Here is a 21,128-nt window from a genome sequence, read left to right on the forward strand (position 1 = left end):
GTCAGTCAGTCAGTCAGTGAGTCAGTGAGGGCTTTGCCTTTTATTAACCCCTTAACCGCCCTCTGCCGGATATATCCGGCACCGTTGTTTTATTGCTAACGCCATACTGCCGGAATTATCCGGCACATTTGCCTGTGGTTATATGAATGCCTGGCAAGTAGTATAACTGACGGTTTGGCGTGGGTATTATTACTACGTTGTATTTCGACAAGTCTGTGGTTGTTTTGGCCGGTCATGTGACGTGATTCGCATGTAACAGCTGTGAATATGGCGAAACGTAAACTGACTTCAAGTGAGGCTTTGCAGGCGATTTTGGACAGTTCTGATCATGATTGTAGCAGTTCTGAAGAAGATTTTAGCGACAGTGATGAGCAGCAACGTGCGCTGCATGATACTGTGAATGAAGACGCATCGGATGACGGCGCTGAGTGGGTGTATCCCCAGCATCTCAGCTGGGCTGCTGCCCGTAGTGAACTACCTTTTCTGCATTCGTTTGAGGGAACGTGTGGCTTTATTGTTGATGTAAACAATTACACTGCTGAGCAGTTTTATGAGCTGTTTGTGTCACCTGATTTGATCAGACATTTTGTTCATCAGACAAATCTGTATGCAGCGCAGTTTATTGAGAAAAATCCCAATTTACCTCCACATTCCCGTGTTCGTGCTTGGTTTGACACTGATGAAAACGAAATGAAAAAATTCATTGGGATTTTGATGTTGATGGGAATAATCAGAAAACCAGATATTGAGATGTACTGGTCTACAGATCCTATGTATGCAACACCTATTTTTGCAGCTGTCATGACACGTAACCGATTCTCTTTGCTGCTGAAATTCTTTCATTTGAATGACAACAGAAATGAGCCAGATAAGAAAGATCCAAACCGCGACCACTTGTTCAAGCTACGTCCTTTGATTGATCATTTATTTGAAGCATTTCAGTTGCCCTACATGCCAGGACCGTCAGTTGCAGTTGATGAAAGTTTATTGTCGTGGAAGGGCCGCTTACAGTTTCGACAGTATCTACCATTGAAAAGGGCACGGTTTGGTATCAAGATGTTTTGCTTAGCTGAGAATTCAGGTTACATTTATAGATTTCGTGTATATACTGGCAAAGAGGATCCTATGAGTAGTATGTCAGCAGTGTTGCCAGATGAATGTAAGGACTTTGGACTTTCAGAAAAACGCTGTCATGTCTGTTCAAAGAAGGGTCAGCGTAGAGACGTCAAGACCTTCTGCTCAAAGTGTCCCAGCAATCCAGGACTTTGTGCAGTTCCCTGCTTTGGCCTGTGGCACAGCAAACTCAAATACTGGGAATGAAACTATGATTGACTGAACTACTTTTGACTTTTGAATTACTTTTGACTGTTCCGTTTTTGTAGTTGACAATAAATCCAGAAGCCTGAGAAAAGGTACATTTTGTGTTTTATTATGCGTTTGCCCATTTCTAGAACTTGCACAACATTTAGTGGTCAATACTGCTTGAATAAATGTAAAAAATGTAAAAAAAATGTAAAAAAGTAAAAAAACGAAAATTGTTCAGATTTCGCCTGGCGTGGGGAATATTTAGGGAGTTGGCGGTTAAAGGGTTAATATGTATAGATAAAAAAACTGAGAAATCACATGTACATAAGTATTCACAGCCTTTGCTCAATACTTTGTGGATGCACCTTTAGCAGCAATTACAGCCTCAAGTCTTTTTGAACGTGATGCCACAAGCTTGGCACACCTATCCTTGGCCAGTTTCGCCCATTCCTCTTTGCAGCACCTGTCAAGCTCCATCAGGTTGGATGGGAAGCTTCGGTGCACAGCCATTTTAAGATCTCTCCAGAGATGTTCAATTGGATTCAAGTCTGGACTCTGGCTGGGCCACTCAAGGACATTCACAGAGTTGTCCTGAAGCCACTCCTTTGATATCTTGGCTGTGTGCTTAGGGTTGTTGTCCTGCTGAAAGATCAACCGTTGCCCCAGTCTGAGGTCAAGAGCGCTCTGGAGCAGGTCTTCATCCAGGATGTCTCTGTACATTGCTGCAGTCATCTTTCCCTTTATCCTGACTAGTCTCCCAGTTCCTGCCGCTGAAAAACATCCCCACAGCATGATGCTGCCACCACCATGCTTCACTGTAGGGATGGTATTGGCCTGGTGATGAGCGGTGCCTGGTTTCCGCCAAACGTGACGCCTGGCATTCACACCAAAGAGTTCAATCTTTGTCTCATCAGACCAGAGAATTTTCTTTCTCAAGGTCTGAGAGTCCTTCAGGTGCCTTTTGGCAAACTCCAGGCGGGCTGCCATGTGCCTTTTACTAAGGAGTGGCTTCCGTCTGGCCACTCTACCATACAGGCCTGATTGGTGGATTGCTGTACAGATGGTTGTCCTTCTGGAAGGTTCTCCTCTCTCCACAGAGGACCTCTGGAGCTCTGACAGAGTGACCATCGGGTTCTTGGTCACCTCCCTGACTAAGGCCCTTCTCCCCCGATCGCTCAGTGTAGATGGCCGGCCAGCTCTAGGAAGAGTCCTGGTGGTTTCGAACTTCTTCCACTTACGGATGATGGAGGCCACTGTGCTCACTGGGACTTTCAAAGCAGCAGAAATTTTTCTGTAACCTTCTCCAGATTTGTGCCTCGAGACAATCCTGTCTCAGAGGTCTACAGACAATTCCTTTGTCTTTATGCTTGGTTTGTGCTCTGACATGAACTTTCAACTATGGGACCTTATATAGACAGGTGTGTGCCTTTCCAAATCATGTCCAATCAACTGAATTTACCACAGGTGGCCTCCAATTAAGCTGCAGAAACATCTCAAGGATGATCAGGGGAAACAGGATGCACCTGAGCTCAATTTTGAGCTTCATGGCAAAGGCTGTGAATACTTAATGTACATGTGCTTTCTCAATTTTTTTATTTTTAATAAATTTGCAAAAATCTCAAGTAAACTTTTTTCACATTGTCATTATGGGGTTTTGTGTGTAGAATTCTGAGGGGGGAAAAATTAATTTAATCCATTTTGTAATAAGGCTGTAACATAACAAAATGTGGAAAAAGTGATGCGTTGTGAATACTTCCCGGATGCACTGTATATAGCTTAGCTTGATGCAAGGTCCATATTAATGTAGTTTGCCTTAACCCCTTGTTGCCTGAATTTATTTACAATTATATAAAAAAATTAATTATTTTTGTTTTTGCTGTCAAATAGATGCTAAATTAAGTGGAGATTGTTAATTTGAATATAGCACATATATTAGATATAAATTTAGGTATGATGCAAATTAATTGGCTATAAAATAGTAATTAAACAAATTTTCCACTCTCAGGTATGTGGATTATTTTATTGATGCTGTTATTGATCAGTTCCTCTAGTCAACAATCCAAATTACAAAATTTTACCAAAAAACAGCAGAATGTCATGAAATTAACAAAAAGTCACATGTGGAGAAACAGTCTTACTCATGGAATTCTCGAAAGCAGTTGTTGTTCTTGTTGAGGCACAAGTGAACATTTGATTACAGTCTGGCCCTTACAATTTGGGCGTTTGCAGCGTTGCCGTCCACTTTCAACCACTGGGCAGTGACCCACAGCATCTGAACGGACTTCCAGTGTTGGAATGGCCTTAGGTGGACCTCGATGTTTCTTCTGTTCAAAATCCCTTTCAACATCAGATGAAGGCTGCCCCCTCTTCTTCCTTGACATATCCTTGCCTTGCATGCAGAGTGCATGTGCAATTGATGTTCTAAAAGCTAGCAAATCCTTCTGCTTCTTTCTTGGTACATCCAGTGAATCACAATCACGTCAATACAACAACCAGCTGTTTACAGTGACCATATCAACAAAATGAAAAAAGAACCTATGATACTACTTTTTTGACCTTATGTGGATGCGATAATATGCAATTAGTGCGTCAAGAGCATCAACGCCGCCCATGAACTTGTTGTACAGGTTGATGATGTTTGGGCATTCTATAGACACTTTCTTTTTTGACTTTCTATCCCATCTTTCTATGTTAGAAACAGGCTGGGCACTAGCAAAAGTGCTGGCAATGATCACTCCTCTATTATCAAACCATTTTACTGTTCTTATTTCTACATTGACTATAACAACCTTTTTCTCTTCAAATGTCCCTCTTCCATTCTTCTTCATATCAGTGTCTACGCTGAAATTGCACCCTTGCAGGCGACTTTGCTGCACAGTCCCCAGGGCTGGTATTCCCTTGTTTGCAAGAGCAACAAACAAATCCAAGGAAGAAAACCAGTTGTCTAAATACAGCAAGTGATTGAGAGCACCACGAATAACTTGTGCAAGCTTTAGCACAATGTTTCCACTTGCACCAATGTTAGGTTCTCCAGGTACAGGATCTGTTTTCCCTGCAAATATGTCAAATGAATGCACCAGGCCTTTTGTATCACAAAGCACAAAGATTTTGTATCCCCATTTGTATGGCTTCTTGGGGATATATTGCTTTAGACTAGATCTACCTTTGAATGGCACCATTTGCTCATCAATAGACAACATTTGATCTTGTGGGAGACCCTAAAATTTTGGGAGAAGTGAATCAATAATTGGCCTGATTTTGAGAAGCTTATCGTAATTTCCATCATTGTTGGCTGGCATGTTGCTGTTGTCATGGAAATGAATGAATTTTTTGATTTGTTCCCATCTGTCTCATCTGTTCCCATCTGTCTCGGGATATCACATCAGCCACCTGTGCTACTTGACATTCACTGGACCAGTACATTCTTGACCTTGGTAAATGTACAACACCCATGTACACTACAGTGCCAATAAACTGCTCCAATTCATTTTGATCCAATTTGAGGGCACTACTTTGGATTTTTTTGCGTGCAATACAGATTACTTTGTTCTGCAATACTATCCAAAAGATCCGCATCAAAAACGTCTTGGAAGTACTGAATGGGTAGTCTGATTTCATCAGCATCAGGAAGAGCAGCTTGCCAAATTGGAATGTCTTTTGCAGAGTTCTGTTGTTGCACTGTCTTCCACACTGCCTTTTGCTGTGTTCTCCTTGCAGTAGCAGCTGGTCGCCTTCTTGCACCAGTAGCACTGGTGCTAGCAGGTGCATCATGATTGCTGTCAGTCTTCATCACTGCTGCTTTCATTGTCAGTTCTCTCATTACTGCTGCTTTCATCCTTGTGATAATGGTGTAGGTATGTAGTCTTCATCGCTATCCTCACTGTCACTGAGACAGCTGTCATCACTTTCAACTGGTGGAACCCTGATTTGAAGTCCACCAGCTCGCTTCCCGTAGAAAGTTGATGTGTTCATTTAGTTCTGCCTCAAAATAAAGGGCAGAAATTGCATTTATATCTCAGAATGCTATTTTTACATTAATTCTAGAAATTAACTAGGATCAAAATGAAAAGCATTTGAAATCTATGCACAGGAATTTCTACGGTATTGCACCTTAATACTAAATTATTCATATGCAGCCGTTATTGCCAAATGTAGCGAAAACGGCGTATAACTTCCACAATTTTGTATGTAGTCTATTCTGAAATATCAGCAATAGAAGAAAACAATAAGTTTATATGTATTTTTATCTTAGTGCAATTTACCTCAAATGTGGAGAATTTCTCGAAGTAAGCAGCCAAAATCCACGTGCATGGAAACGCCAACACCTCACTTCCATCAGGCGGTTGTATTTTCCACTACGACCGCTAGATGGGATGAGAAGCGCTTTCAATGCAATCCTTGGAACGTATCGAATACGCAGCAACCGGCATTAGCGGGATACAAGTGCCACCTCGGCTGCATTCTGCCTGGAAGCGGTTTGATGCGAATTCGCGACAATCGTCTACAAGGGGTTTTAATGATGGTTCATTTGGTAAAGATGTCATCACCAAGTTGCACTTGTTTTGTTTTATTATAATTTGGTGAATACTGTGTAATGCACCTGGGCTTTGAAGTCTTGGAAGTAATAGTATTATTACTGGAAGTTGCACTATTATTTATTGTATTGTTGTTATTTATTAGTTTAAATATTATGCTATATCAAAGGGCTCAACAGTTCTCCAGGCGCTCCCTGGTGGTGGCCACTGACCCCAACAGGGTTGAGCTTCCATGCTCCAAACCTGTGGTACCACTTCACTCCAGGGGGGCTGCCCTCTAGCGCCCTGAGGAAGGTAATGATCTATAAACACTTCTTACCCCAGTCCTTTCATGGTCGGGGTGTCCTGGTCATCCATCACGACGTGCATTATCTATTTCATCTTATAGAGATTTAAACATTTTGCTGTCAAGAGTCAGTTAGTTTTCTTTATGGTGGTGATATTTGTTTGCTTATTTATTGTTGCATTCTCTACTTTTAAAGAGTCTTCGTTCATCTGTTAGTGAAGGAGTTCAAGCCATTGAAGACCGATTGTCCAGACAGCAAGACATACAAAGTAAAAAGGTAATTTTGGTCTAAGAATGTTTAACTTTTTGGTGTTATCTTCGATTTTTAAAAGAATGTTCCACCCAAAAATGTTTTATACGTTACTTACTCTTTTAAATTTGTAGTATTGGCCAAGAAATTTTTTAACTTAATTTTTAAATGCGGAATGGAGGGAAAGACATTCATGACATAATAGAAGCCAACAGTGACCACTTCTGTACAGCCGTAAATACATTTAAAAACATACATAGATAAAGAAAAAATAATCTGTTACTCGTGTTGTACAAGACACGCGTGCATTATCCGGTCATATGCTCAAACTATGCAAAAGGCTTGCTTTTTTGCTAAAATATTAAGTAGTTACTTCCTGAATTATCAGCAGACATCATAAACAGGAAAACTATAGCCTCATAAAGTTTTGTTAAGGACCCACCATCTCCCCTCATTTATTGTTCAAGAGTACTATCTTTATTTCAAAAAGTTCTTCCCATTAGGATTTAGTTTTCCTGTTTATAATTTCAACTGATAGTGAGATCAAACATTTTTCTTGGCCACCACTACAAATTGCATGGGGTAAGAAACATAAAAAAATCTTTTGTACATAGACTATTGCTTTAACATTTCTGGCTATTGTTACTTTTCATCTGTTAGAATTTTGAAGCATATAATGTAAGTGTCATCTTTTTCTTCTTTTGGCTGCTTCCATTAGGGATTGCCACAGAGGATCATTTATTTCCATATCTTCCTGTCCTCTGCATATTGCTCTTTCACACCCACCACCTGCATGTCCTCTTTCACTACATCCATAAACCTCCTCTTAGGCCTTCCTCTTTTCCTCTTGTCTGGCAGCTCTATCCCCAATATCTTTCTCCCAATCTACCCAGCTACTCTCCTCTGCACATGTCCAGACCAATACAATCTTGCCTCTCTGGCTTTGTCTCTCTGGCTCTCTAATGTACTCATTCCTTATCCTCTCCATCCTTGTCACACAGTATTATACACAATTTACATAACATTTCTATTATTATTAAGTTATTAAGCAGTTTGCATACGTTTAAAACCCGAGATTTTTCTTCTTTTTTTGCATATAACAAAGACATATGCTTTGCATTTGCCATTCCAACAGATTGCACATCACAAACATTAACACTATCTTTTTTTCATGTCTGTGTTTCTGTAGGAGGGTGACAATGAGTTAAATTCCAATGGATGTTTTTCAAATGTTGACAAGCAATAAGCAAAAGGTATCACTGAAAACCACAGAAAACAAAAACAGTACGAGGAAAGTTCGAAGAAAGAGATTTATTTTTTTTTACAATGGTTCTGCTTTGGGATTGTTGTGCAAACGTGCACAACTGAGCTGTGACCACAGATCTAACTGCTCTGTGGATGATTCGTTCAAGCATTTCAAGGTCACTTCGTTGTAATGAAAGCATCTGCTGAATGTACTTCGTAGTAACGCGATTTCTATAGACTCGTGTCATATGGGGAAACTGTTGGGACCATAAAAATAACTTTGTTCTGAAAAGTCTGAGTGAACCTCCATTGCCGGCAGTTCTCTCGCGGCCCGGCTGTCAGACGGCTGCAGCCCGGTAGTGGGCCGCGAACTGGGGGTTGGGGACCCCTGGTATAGACCACCATCCTATGCTGCCTAGCTACACTTTCTCTGGCCACCACTTTGTAGTCTCCAATCTCCTTCAGACTGATCCTCCTGCATAGCATATAATGCATCTGTTTGCATCTTCCTCCACTCTTGTATGTCACCCTGTGTTCCTCCTTCTTCTTAAAATACATATTCACCACAGCCATCTCCATCCATGTCATAAAATCCACTACCATCTGTCTTTCTTCATTCCTCTCCTTGGCATCATAACTATCCATCACCTCCTGATCCCCCCTGTTCCCTTCACCAACTTGTCCATTGTAATCTGCCACATTCATTCCCATCTCTCTCGGGTGCACTCTCCACTATTTCATCCAACTCACTCCAGAAACCTTCTTTCTCATCCATCACACACCCAGTTTGTAGGGCATATGCACTAACAACATTCATCACACCTTCAGGTTCCAGCTTCATAATCATCATTCTTTCTGACACTATTTTCACCTCCAAAGCACTATTTGACATGTTGTACCTTCAGGATAACCCCTACCCTATTTCTCCTCCCATCCATACCATGCTAGAACTATATGAACCCGCCCCCGATGCACATGGCCTTATTCCTCTTCCATCTGGTCTATTGCATGCACAGTACATCAGCCTTCCTTCTCTCCATCATATCGGCTAACTCTCTCCCTTTACCAGTCATACTGCCAACATTCAAAGTTCCTACCCTCACTTTCATTCCCCTAACCTTTCTCCTCCTGCCTCCAGACATGCCCCCTCGTCATCTTCTTTTTTTACAGCCAAGAGCAGCTCAGTTTTCCCCAGCACCCTTTTGGCTAACTGTTCTGGTGGCGGCTATTGCGAGAGCCCCAATTGATCCGGTATGGAAATTTGTATTGTTGTCTGCATGTTGATCTGGCAAAGTTTTATAGTTTGCCCTTCCTGATGTAACTCTCTCCATTTATCCAGGCTTGGGACCAGCTCAAAGAAACACACTGGTTTGTGCACTGATCTACAGCAAATATTTTTTTAGAAAATCCAAACTTCAATATTTTTAAGTTAAATTTAATGTTTTACAGTTCTGCAGAGTTGAATATACTGTAGAATGTTATGCTGTAGATTTAATTTTTGTATTTTCCAGATATTTGCGGACTTAGCCTTCATTATCCGTGCTAAGTAATCTCATATGTGTGGACTTTGCCTTGTCCATCCAAGGCTCTGCAGTTTTCCCATCACCTAATAACTGATCTTATTTTTTAAATATTTTCCTTATTAGCCTTTGGTAATTTAATCATATTTCCTAGTTCCCACACAGTATATAAATGGTGTCTGATAGCTTTAGACAGGAGAACTGTCCTCCAGATATAGCTATCACAGTAAAAAATACATGTTAGAATAGAGTTCTCTCCACAAAAAATACTTTTTAGCAAATTTCCCAAAAAAAAAAAAAAAGTGTCCAGTTGTGGGTATAATTATTCACTTGACTCTGACCAGACTAAGCAAAATGAATTGCAGGTCAGGGCTATAGGTAAAGCCAGAGGTCTCCTCTATCTAGCTGCTTCCTTTGCAGTTCAGAAGTTGCCAGATCAAAACATGAGCCGTGAGTCACCCAAGAGAGCACTGACTTCTGAAATAAACTGTTGTGACCACAAGTCAACTCTCATTTATAGCTGTGGAAAAGGCAACACAAGTGGTGTCCTAGCTCACTTCTCCTTCTGCTTTGTTTTCATAGTATATCATTTGATGAGCAACCACTACTTATTTCATTATTATAAATGCTGGTACTTCTTGTTTAATGCACTTTTTGTTTCAGTATGCCATCCTAATATATTAATTAACTGAGGTAGTAATACATTTTAGGAAAACTGTTTTTAAAATAATGTCAAAGTATTTTTATTTCTAAATTATTATGATTTTTTTTTAACTATGTTGAATCTTTTTATTACCTCAGCTAGTGTTTATTAAAAACAGTGGAAGTGGCAGCAATAATTGTGGATGGCAATAGAGGCACGAGTGGTATTTCCGTCACTGTACAATGTTCATCCAAGATCTACTTGGGATTGAATTGGAAAGTCTATAAAAATTAATGTTAGCTGTTCATTGATTATTACATTGATTATCTCCCCTAGTGTCCAGTGAATTTGAGACTACTTTACAAACTCTTTGTCAACATGTTCAAAAAGGCTGTTGATATTGCATTTGATTAGAACTTGAAACACTATCATTTCCTCTTAAAGCACTGTATATGAATTGAAGTGAGACAGTAAAATGGAAATATTCAAAATACAGACTTGTTTATGGAGGTAAATGGGGCATAGACTATTGATGAAATTAATTTTAAATTTTTAGGTGATGAGAAACTCGCTATGTTTAATATATGTTGAAATTACCATCCTGAGTGAGTTACAATATATAAAGCAAAATATGTTTAGTTTACTGGGGTAGTGTTTATTCATTTCATTACTTAGGATTTCCCATATCTCTGTCACTATCATATGGCACGTGGCTAAGTTTGAAGAGTGAAGATTGGGATTGAAAGTATTTTTTTTACATTTTGTGTTCTAAAGTGAAGAAGTTATGGTTTACATTGTGCAAAATAATGCTTCCTGTTTAGAATACAGTGTAATAATTTAATCCAAACTGTGTCAAGCAGGGAGCTTTATCTTCACACATAGACCAAGTTCATGGCTGAGAATAGCTCTGTGGAAAGGACGCTTCACTTATAGTCGCATCTCAAAGCCCCAACAGTGACAAAATAACTAACACTAATAATAATTGTATACGTAGGTTGTATTATAGAATCATTCTGTTTATCCACAATCATTCACTCCTAGGAGATTCACATTTAAAGCTGACAGAGCTGAATGCATTGTACAGCTGAGGTGTTTCCAGGGTTTTGGCTTTATCTTCTTTAGACATTGCCAGAGCCTGCAGAAGTTTTTAGGGCTGCTATTGATTAAGTCATAAATGTTAAGAATTACTACTATTATGATTGAGCAGGTCAGCAGCTGTGGTGCTACATTATGTCCGGGATCAGCAGTTTTGGCCTCCCTAATTACAGGGTATGCTAACACTTTTTAATTTTTGTTCAATAAATCATTCAATTTGTTGGAGTTTTTCAGAGTTCTCCATCCCTAGATCCTAAGAAATAACTTTTATCACAGGCTTGTATCATAATAATGAAAGCAAAAGCGAGAATCTATATTAAAAAGGAAAAGCAAGGACTGAAAGAACAATAATAGTTAGCAGAAATAAAATATAAATATTGTATATAAAAGAGTAATGTTTCATGAAAAGGATATTTATGAGAGTTCAAACCTAATTAGAAACACAGGCCATTGTGACATATTCAATTATTGCTCTTAACTGCTGCCTACATGTATTTATATATTAGGGTCCAACTCAAATGTGAAAAGTAAGTATTCCTCATGAAATATTTTTTCTTTTTTTATATATTTTTTTTAATATTTGGATATTCAAGATTTGATCTTTATTTAAATTTTATATATTAGTAATGTTGATATAATAAAACAAATAACATGGCACATTTACATTTTTAGTTCAATGTTTAAATAAACATAAATGCAGATTTTTCTTATGGAAAAAGTAAGTGTACCTCTATCCCTATATTTATGCCCAAAATTAGATTTGCGTGTACCAAATAAGGTACAAATAATTAGAAAGTCATTAGAGAGGATCTTAAATGAACCTGTCTTTTAAACCTCTGACATTTAGTTTGGTGTACTTTGTTATTCAAGTGTGTGTTATCACCATAGCTAAATTGAAAGAGCTCTCTGTGGCCTTTAGAAAGAGGGTTATGCAAGTAGATACCTATGAATCTGGGAATGAATTTAAAAAGATCTCCAAACACTTGGATGTCAACGATTTTACTATCTGGAAGATTATCTGCAAGTGGAGAAGATTTCAAACAACTGCTAGCTTGCTCAGGCCAGGCCACCCCAGCAAACTCAGCCTGAGAACAGAACGCAGCATGCTGAAAGATGGAACCCTAGAATTGCTTCATTAGATCAGCATTTAGTTCTTGCCATTGTTGAGTCTACCGTTAGAAAGAGGATGCACAAATTTGATCTATATAGGAGGTTTGCCAGTGGTAAACATTTGCTGTTCTGAAAGAACATTCAGGTAAGACTGAAGTTTGCCCTTGAACACCTAGGCAAAGACTAGATCTTCTGAAAAAATGTGATCTGGACAGAAGAGGCAAAGTTGCTGTTTTTTGTTTTTGCCAAAAAACACCATTTGACCAGAAGAACCTGATACCATCTGTAAAGCATGGTAATTGGGCAGCTCACCCTCATAGAATCCAATTTGAATTCTTTGTTGTAAAAGAGAGTGTTTGAGGAGGATAATGTGAGACCACATGTCAGAAGAATGATGCACATCAGCAAGTGGATGTTGCAAGATGACAATGACCTTAAATGTACTAGTAAAGCCAACATTTAGCAGGAATTGGCTGAAAAGAAAGAATGGTCATGTCAAAGTCTGAATATCAATCCCATCAAGATGTTGTGGGGGATTTGAAATAGGCTGTTTGTGCAAAAAACTCCTCAGACATTGCATAGCCAAAAGAATTCTGCATGGAGGAGTTTGAAAAACCTTCTTCCTGTGATGTCCGAGGCTAGTAGACAATGGTAGAAAATACTTGGTTATTTCTGCCAAAGGTGGCAATACCATTGAATAAACTGAAAAAAAATCTAATTTCCTTTACATCACCATTATCTAAATATACTGTTTAAATGATGAACAAATCCTGATTATGTTCACATATGTTGAAAAAGAAAAAAAATCATTTCTTGGGATCTATTTGATTTTTCACATGACTGTACTCAAACTGGCAAGTATTTTCATTCAGTCCTTTAATAGATATTAAGCCGATTCAGGTATAGATGAAGTTTAAATCACATTAGAGACGCAGATTGTAAAGCACTTCACAGCTTGGTGAAGTTGGCACAGAATATTACTTGCACTCAGCTGTGCGCTGTTCCAAACATATATAGTAACACATGTTACATTAAAAAGGCAAAAAGTACTGTTAAAGACCTCTGCTACCCTGCTCAGTCACTTCTCTCAGTTCTCCCTTCTGATAAGCAGTAAAGACCATTCACATTTGCAGTGGCAGTTTTTTGGGGCATTTTCTTTCCACAGGTTATTGAACAAGCTAGTCATTGTAACAACAGTGCATTTTCTTGTTTAAAGCTTTGTCTTTGCAAGCTATAGCGACTGTATCAGTGATAAAGAGTTAACATTCCTGTGAATGGTTTTACATTTGAAAATACATATTTACTCATTTTTTGAGATTTTATTTAATTGTAAAAAGCTATAATAAAATTAACATCAACTTTGCTTTTGTTTTTCTTTTTTTCCCACAATTACCTTTACCCCAGATTTGCATCTTAAGATTGATCCAAGTTGTGAGATCTGTTGAGAAAATCGAAAAGATTCTGCATTCTCAAGCATCCAAAGAAACATCGTCTCTGGAAATAAATAGGTAGATAGTGTTGTGTGTTTTTTTTTTATTTAAGTTTTTTTTCCTTATTAAAAACCACAGTACCTGACTATTTATAAATAGTAATGATTGTATTGTCAAAATGGAAAATATCAGGTTGTCATGCAAATATATGAAGCAAGTAATGATTCATCTTAAGTTTTTAAAATCTTTGCAGTGATGCATGTATAGTGATTAAATTGCTTGTTGTAAGACATCTTCTTGGAAATTTCTTTAAATAAGGTTAGAAAAGGAGTTCTTTGTCCATGGTAGATTGCAGGTGCTTCTGGGTATTTCATTGTAGATGTCCACCAGAGCCTAGCGGCATTTGTATCTAATAGAAAGTCTCTTTTCTGGTTCAGACAAGTTGCCCTAAAAAAAAGAGAAGTCAAGTGAAGAGTGAGGATACACAGGAAATGACACACTTTATACCAGAACAAGAATACCACTGTACAGCTTCAGTAGTCCCCAAGTTAACGGACATCTGACATCCGACTTGTGAATGGGGCCGCAGCTGCTCTGTCATCTTCGGCCTGGGGACGCTGAACGCGTTGGCTGGAGGGGGTGATTTTGCTGCTCGCGCAGTGTAGTGTCCCTCGAGTTGCTCCGGTTGATGAATGGGTCTGTGGGAGACGCACCCCATTCATTCTCAGTGGGCGGCTGGGTGCGTGGCAAGCGGTGACCCAGGGTCCATAATCGCTGGGGCCATAGCTACCACTCGTGTGCAGGATGGAGGCTTGATGGGGCGGTTTGCAGCCCGCCCACCACACCGCCGCAGCTACTGCTCCTGACTGCCCCGTTTTTTCTTGGTAGGCGGCTGGTGATGCTGCAAGTGGTGACCCGGCTGTGGCTGAATGGAGGCCATTGAGGGTGAATGGGGTGGCGGGGGGCAGCATTGTATAGTGTGCCTCGGGTTGCTGCCTGTTGAATGGGGGCAGTGGTGGGCGATTCACTACCCGCTTTTGGCCGCACCCTGTTCGTTCTCGGTGGGCAGACGCTGCAGGCAGCATACTGTATGCAAGTGGAGGTGACTGTGCGGTGGGCAAATGGTGAATCGCCCCTCGCCGCCGCCGCCACCATTCATTCTCAATAGCAAGCCTGCTTGTACTATTACGTACATAGCAGGAAGTTGTCTTTCGTTCAGTACACCAGACATCCTGACGAGGGGTGCCTTCCTACTGTGATAGCGAGTACAGTGCTGTGCAGAAGAGCTCATCTTAACCTTTTGTCTTCACCCTTCAACAATATCTCTGAAACACAAATCTGATGCAAATGCTGGTGATACAGTAAAGAAGAGAAAAACCATGGAAAATAAAGTAGAAATAATAAAAGTTCAGAGAGGTGAAACTCCATTATTCATTGGCAGAGCACTTGGTCAACAATAGCATTTATTAAAATAATGTAACTGTTCCAACTTACATACAAATTCAACTTAAGAACAAACCTACAGTCCCTATCTCGTACGTAACCCGGGGACTGCCTGTATATTCAATTAAGTGTTGATATTGTCTTTGGGATTAATGTGACAGAGAATCTATAATTATTGTTTACAGGGTCTCAGTTGTAGCATGAAACCAAACTGAAACTGGACATATAGAAATTTAGTTTGAATTACTATAGTTTGTCAAAGAGACCCTCTCAGAAAAATAAGAATATCAAGTAGAAGAACGAATATGAAAAAATCATACTGAATGGTACAAATGTACATTTGGTACCCAGAATGTTTAAGCTATATTAAACTATATTTGAATATATGATTATTGTAATTGTGAGCATTTGAATCCTGATTTATGGTTAATATGACAGACTTTTTTTTTTTTGTTCTTATTAAGCTAAAAGTCAATTTGAAAATTTAAAACAAATAATTTTGTGGAGTCCAAAAATTAGGAGAACTGCCCTTGCATTGCCCTTCAAGCCCTGTTTCGATACCAAGGTTGTAAAGCACTGCCTTAAGAGAGTCCAATTACCTAATTCCAGTTTACAAGCATAGACTATGCAGAGCCTCTAAGAAATGCAAAGTAAAAATTGTTTTGATTTTGTTAACTGGGATTTGTTTAGATGTTCCTAATGTGGAAGAGTATTAAACAATCATAGCTGAATTTATTCAAAAATGTGTTTGTGTATGAAAAAATGCATGTATTTACTTATAAGCAAACTTATATCACTAGTGTCATCTGTAAGTTATTGAGGGCTTTTATTAATGCATTTTAGCTTGTCAATACTGAAGAATACAGGAAGTGCAGGTACAATTTCCTGAATAAAATTAAAATTTATAAGGGTCACAACCAGCAATACCCCCTTGTAACTTTTCAGATTTTATTGTTCAGCATCATTGATTCATAGTGAATTTGATTTGTCTGTTTGAAACTGATCAGCAGGAAAAAAAGAAGTGAATCGAGATCTCTGAAAAGTGGTATAAATGAATTCCAAATATAAAACACAAAATAATTAACTGCAAAAGCATTCACCCCATTAATGTTACACACCTAAATCATCAGTGGTACAGCCAGTTGGTTTCAGAAGTCACATTAGTTCAGTAGATCTTCTGTCCGTGGGCAATGAGTTTCAGTTGATTTGTATTACAAATACACCTGCATCTAGAAGGTACAGCTTCTTGTGATTCAGCATTGCGGCCTTACCTATAGTACATAGTGAAGATAAAAACACTCTGAGCAACTCCCTAAAAGGTGGTTGAAAAGCAGAAGTCAGGGGATAGAAGAAAATAATCCAAGTCACTGAATAACCCTTGAAGTCCAGTTAAATCAGTCATTAAGTGATGAAGAGTATGGTACATCTATAAATCTGCCTAGAACATATTGTCACAAAAGCTGAGTGAAACTAGCGAGAACCAGTGATAACTGAGTTACAAGCTACAGTGGTTAAGCTTGGCTTCATCAGCCGCAGCTTTATAGGAGAGTGACAAAAAACTAAACCACTGTAAAAACAATATTAATAATAATAAAATGAATACACATGACATCTTGGTTAGTTTTCCTAAAGACATATAGGAGATGATGAAATCAGTTCTAAAATGACTCTATGGTCTAAGACCAAAAAGGGAAAAATTGCTGTGCCCAGATGTGCAAAGCTGATAGAGACCAATCCACAGTGAGACATGGCTGTAATTGCATTCTAATGTGCATCTACTAAATACTGACTTGATTGGAATAAATTTGTATGCAATCGATGCATTTTGTGTTTTATATTTGCAATTAAAGGCTGTAAAGCTCTGTTGTCATGGAGTGGCTAATGAGGAAATTGGCTAACTGGTTAAGTTTGTTGGCTTGCTCCTGCACTCACTGGAGATGAAAGTGAGAGTGAGTGAGAGACTGGAAATTTGGAAGGAAGAGAAACCGAGATAAAAGTTTGATTGGGTATTCAGACCAGTGCTGTGGGGGAAGTGCTATGGAGAACGGCATTCCCAGGGAGATCAACAGTGCTGAACAGTTGGAGCATAAGAGATGATGGGCTCCCAGATGTCTACAGATTTGGGAACCAGGCTCGGTGTTGCTCCTGACAGATGCCAAAGGATGATGGTTGGTTCAGGAGTCAAGAGGAGGCTGACTGCAATTGACTGGAGTCTCAGCCCTGCTGAGTAGACCCATGTGAGTGAGCAGGGGGAGGGAGACAAGTGATGGAGCAGTGGGTTGTAATGAATGAAGATGATCCTATTTGTTGTTTTATTCCTAGTATTAACTATATATATGGATGGATTATTTGTTTCTGGGTTTATCTTCTACACTTCACTGTTTTTATTGATTTATTTATTTATGAAAGAATTGCACTGAAACTTATTTATTGGCCAGTTCTTATATGAATAAATACTGCACTAAGCAATTTTGGATGAACCAGTCTTGTTTGTGTTCTTATAGCCCTAGCCACCCTTTTCATGTTTGTTGATGCCCAGGTTCAAGGAGGAGAGTATGCCAGGTGTAGGCAACGCGGGCATCATAGTGCCCCTGAATACTATTCTTATAATTCGGGTCTGATTTATCTTATTGCAAAAACAAATTAAATGTGAAAAGTTTGAGTAGTTCTCTTTAAATATAAATGTTATGCTTAGCATTCTGTTGCATGTGTTCTGCCTCATCAATAAGTGTAGCATGCAGTGGCCTCATTTTTTTCCCTAACTATCTAAGCAAGAAATATGAGTATTCTTTAGACTGTGGATTTTCATTATTGTTTTACAACAACTTTTATTTCTGTTGCACATTTTCATAAAAATGAAATAGCTCAAAGTGATTTACAAGATGTCAAAGAAGTACTTACATGGAAAGATAAACAAAATTATATAAGAAAAATGATGAATAAACAGTATACAAAAATAAATAATTCACACATACGATAGATCTATAAATAAGAGACTCCCTAAATATATAGAATTGTTTTTAAGTCTCTAAATGACAGTCTGATGTTAAGGTCAGTTTGCTAGGGTGGACAGAAAAAAAAAGCTGTAGTTAAACTGGAGACAAAAACAATCTGCAGGCCAAAAAGACACCCCAGACCCCACTAGGCATTCTGACTAACATAAATGGTCTCACGTAGTTCTTTGTTTTTAAAGGCTTTGTCTTAGTGGGTTTTGTGGCAGGTTGGGGTATCTGGTTTCATTCAGACATCACCGATGACTGTACAGGACTTTGATAAGATGGTGTTGAGGAGCCAGTAAAGAAAACGGTGAAAATTTAAAGATTAATTAAGATTTTTGGTTCATTGAAGAGTATGATAATCCTGTGCATATCTAGATTATTAAGGGCAGAACTAAAATGCAGCTGCAAAAAAAAAAATTAAAATAAGTTTTTTTTTTTAGGAATTTTTAAAAATATATACATTGTTTGCCTGGCATATCTTTATTTGCAAAGTTTTCCAGATTTTTGGTGCTTAACAAGAAAAGGCTGCTTCACTTACTATATGCTTGGCTGTTTGTATAGTAAGCAGGCATTCTATTAGAAAGTCTAAAGTTACAACTTGGGATGTAGTGTGATAGGCACTCCAAAATATAGGAAAGAGCATGATTATTTAAAGCTCTTACACCATTGGTAGTATTTTAAAGTCAAATCTAAAATAACCAATGTAGCAACGCTGAAATTGGTGAAATGTGCTTTGATTTTATTTTTCTAGGTAATATTCTTGCTGCAGCGTTCTGGGTTAACTGTAACCAATTGATATTTTTCTTAGGTAAACCATTTAGGAGAGTGTTACAGTAATCTAGCTAAAAACAAAAATGTGAATTAATTTCTCAACAACTTGCAATGTTACAAGGGGTCTAACATTTGCAATAATCCTTAAATGGAATAATGTAGTCTTAGTAATATGTGATTTAAGTTTAGGTCAGAGTCCATGATTACACCTAAATTCAAGTTTATTTCTGATACTCTTTCCATTTTACTAATTACTAAGATTTCAGTTTATTTCCTTATTTAGCTTAAGGAAATTACTACTTATCCATTCAGAACACTAGATGGATATTGTGTTAGGGTCATCAGGTGATAGAGGTAAAGCTGTGTGTCATCTGCATAGCTGTGGTAGTTCACCTGGTGTTTTAATATAATCTGGCCTAAAAGGAGCATATAGTTTTAAAATAACAGCGGGCCCAGAATAGATCTTTTTTCTTATGCAGTATACAATATCATGTATCTCTAAACTACGATCACCGCAACTTACAAAGAATTCTCCACCTGTTAAATAAGACTGAAACCAATTTAAGACTCTACCCAAGAGGCCAACCTGTTGACTAAAACGATTTATTAAAATATTGTCTATGGTGTGAAATGCGGAGCTCAGGTCTAGTACAACAAGAACAGATACAGTATGTGGTCTCTGTTTCCATTAACTCGTAAGTCATTTACTACTTTAAGCAGTGCAGTTTCTATACTGTGATTTGATGTAAAACCTGATTGAAACTTACCAAGAATAGAATGTTTTTTTTAATTCATTTATTTTCTGAAAAAATACTTTTCCTAGAATTTTATTTGAGAAAGGCAGGTTAGAAATAGGTCTTGTCTTGTCAAGTATAGAGGAGTCGAGATTATTTTTCTTAACTGTTTGTGGGCTAATCATTATTTTTCCCCGTTTTGGCTCAAGGCTGAACATTTTTTTCCAAAAAACTCAGTTTTCTAAAAAGCACACAAAGCAATGGTTTCACACATGAATCATTATATCATAAAATTTATTTATGGCAAATGATCCTGCATATTATGTTCCATGAGCCTCTACGCTACTTACAGTGATCCCTCGCTATATCGCGCTTCGCCTTTCGCGGCTTCACTCCATCGCGGATTTTATATGTAAGCATATTTAAATATATATCGCGGATTATTTGCTGGTTCGCGGATTTCTGCGGACAATGGGTCTTTTAATTTCTGGTACATGCTTCCTCAGTTGGTTTGCCCAGTTGATTTCATACAAGGGACGCTATTGGCAGATGGCTGAGAAGCTACCCAGCTTACTTTCTCTCTCTCTCTCTTGCGCTGACGTAGGGGGGTGTGAGCAGGGGGGCTGTGTGCAGCTGCTTCCTGAAGGACATGCTGCACGGTGCTTCGCATACTTAAAAGCTCAAAGGGCATGTATTGATTTTTGACTTTGTTTTTCTGTGGCTCTCTTTATCTATCTCTCTCTCTCTCTCTCTGCTCCTGATGGAGGGAGTGTGAGCTGCCGCCTTCAACAGCTTTGTACCGGCTGTGCTTTGCATACTTAAAAGCCAAAAAGCCCTATTGATTTTTTTTTTGACTGCTTGCTTTGTTCTCTCTCTCCTGACGTGCACTCCTTTGAAAAGGAAGATATGTTTGCATTCTTTTAATTGTGAGACAGAACTGTCATCTCTGTCTTGTCATGGAGCACAGTTTAAACTTTTGAAAAAGAGACAAATGTTTGTTTGCAGTGTTTGAATAATGTTCCTGTCTCTCTACAACCTCCTGTGTTTCTGCGCAAATCTGTGACCCAAGCATGACAATATAAAAATAACCATATAAACATATGGTTTCTACTTCGCGGATTTTCTTATTTCGCGGGTGGCTCTGGAACGCAACCCCCGCGATGGAGGAGGGATTACTGTATATTCGTATTACACTGCTTTCAGTATGTGCTGTTATTTGCACAGTTGGCGTCTTTGGTCGGCCTTCTTCAGACAGCCTGCAACTGCCCTCTTAACACAGCAACAGTAGTCACAGTATGCAGCAACAGGCACCTGAAACAGCAGTACTTGTGTAACACATACTGCAGGCAGCATGCTGCTAGTAAATAGAGCCAAACTATAGCACATCGATGGGTTTTATCATCGTTTACAGCTAGTTACCACCCTCTTCCCCTGGGTTTTGACATCCATGTCGACATAAGTCGAAACCCGCACTAAAAGAGTTAAACAGGGGTTCAGTTCCGGTTGTCTTTAGGTCATCTTGGAAGATCCCCGTATCTAATGACAAGTTCACTTTGTAAAGTACACATCTCAATGAGCACATCTGAGATTTCTTTGAAAAATCCTGTTGTCACTGGGTCAAAGACCAAGTGGAAGGTTTTAGTTAAGAAATTATTTTGTGGAGTTCAGGAAAACCTTTTTCAGTGAAGTTCAATTCTCAATGAAGAGCATGCTGACGCTCAATGTGATTCATTTTGGTGGGATATATTATATTATTTCTAGT

At 38.7% G+C, this 21,128-nt stretch overlaps 1 protein-coding gene across 1 annotated transcript in view; it reads left to right on the forward strand.

The window, feature by feature from the left end:
- Window positions 1-21,128, forward strand: part of cog2 (component of oligomeric golgi complex 2) — a 96,004-nt gene that overhangs the window by 27,488 nt on the left and 47,388 nt on the right. Inside the window, exons 4-5 of the mRNA XM_028797299.2 lie at window positions 6,323-6,403; window positions 13,394-13,497. Coding sequence (XP_028653132.1) covers window positions 6,323-6,403; window positions 13,394-13,497 — 185 coding nt within the window. The remainder of the gene's footprint in view (window positions 1-6,322; window positions 6,404-13,393; window positions 13,498-21,128) is intronic.

Source organism: Erpetoichthys calabaricus, chromosome 3 (genome assembly GCF_900747795.2).
Source record: "Erpetoichthys calabaricus chromosome 3, fErpCal1.3, whole genome shotgun sequence".
NCBI classification, from domain to species: domain Eukaryota; kingdom Metazoa; phylum Chordata; class Cladistia; order Polypteriformes; family Polypteridae; genus Erpetoichthys; species Erpetoichthys calabaricus.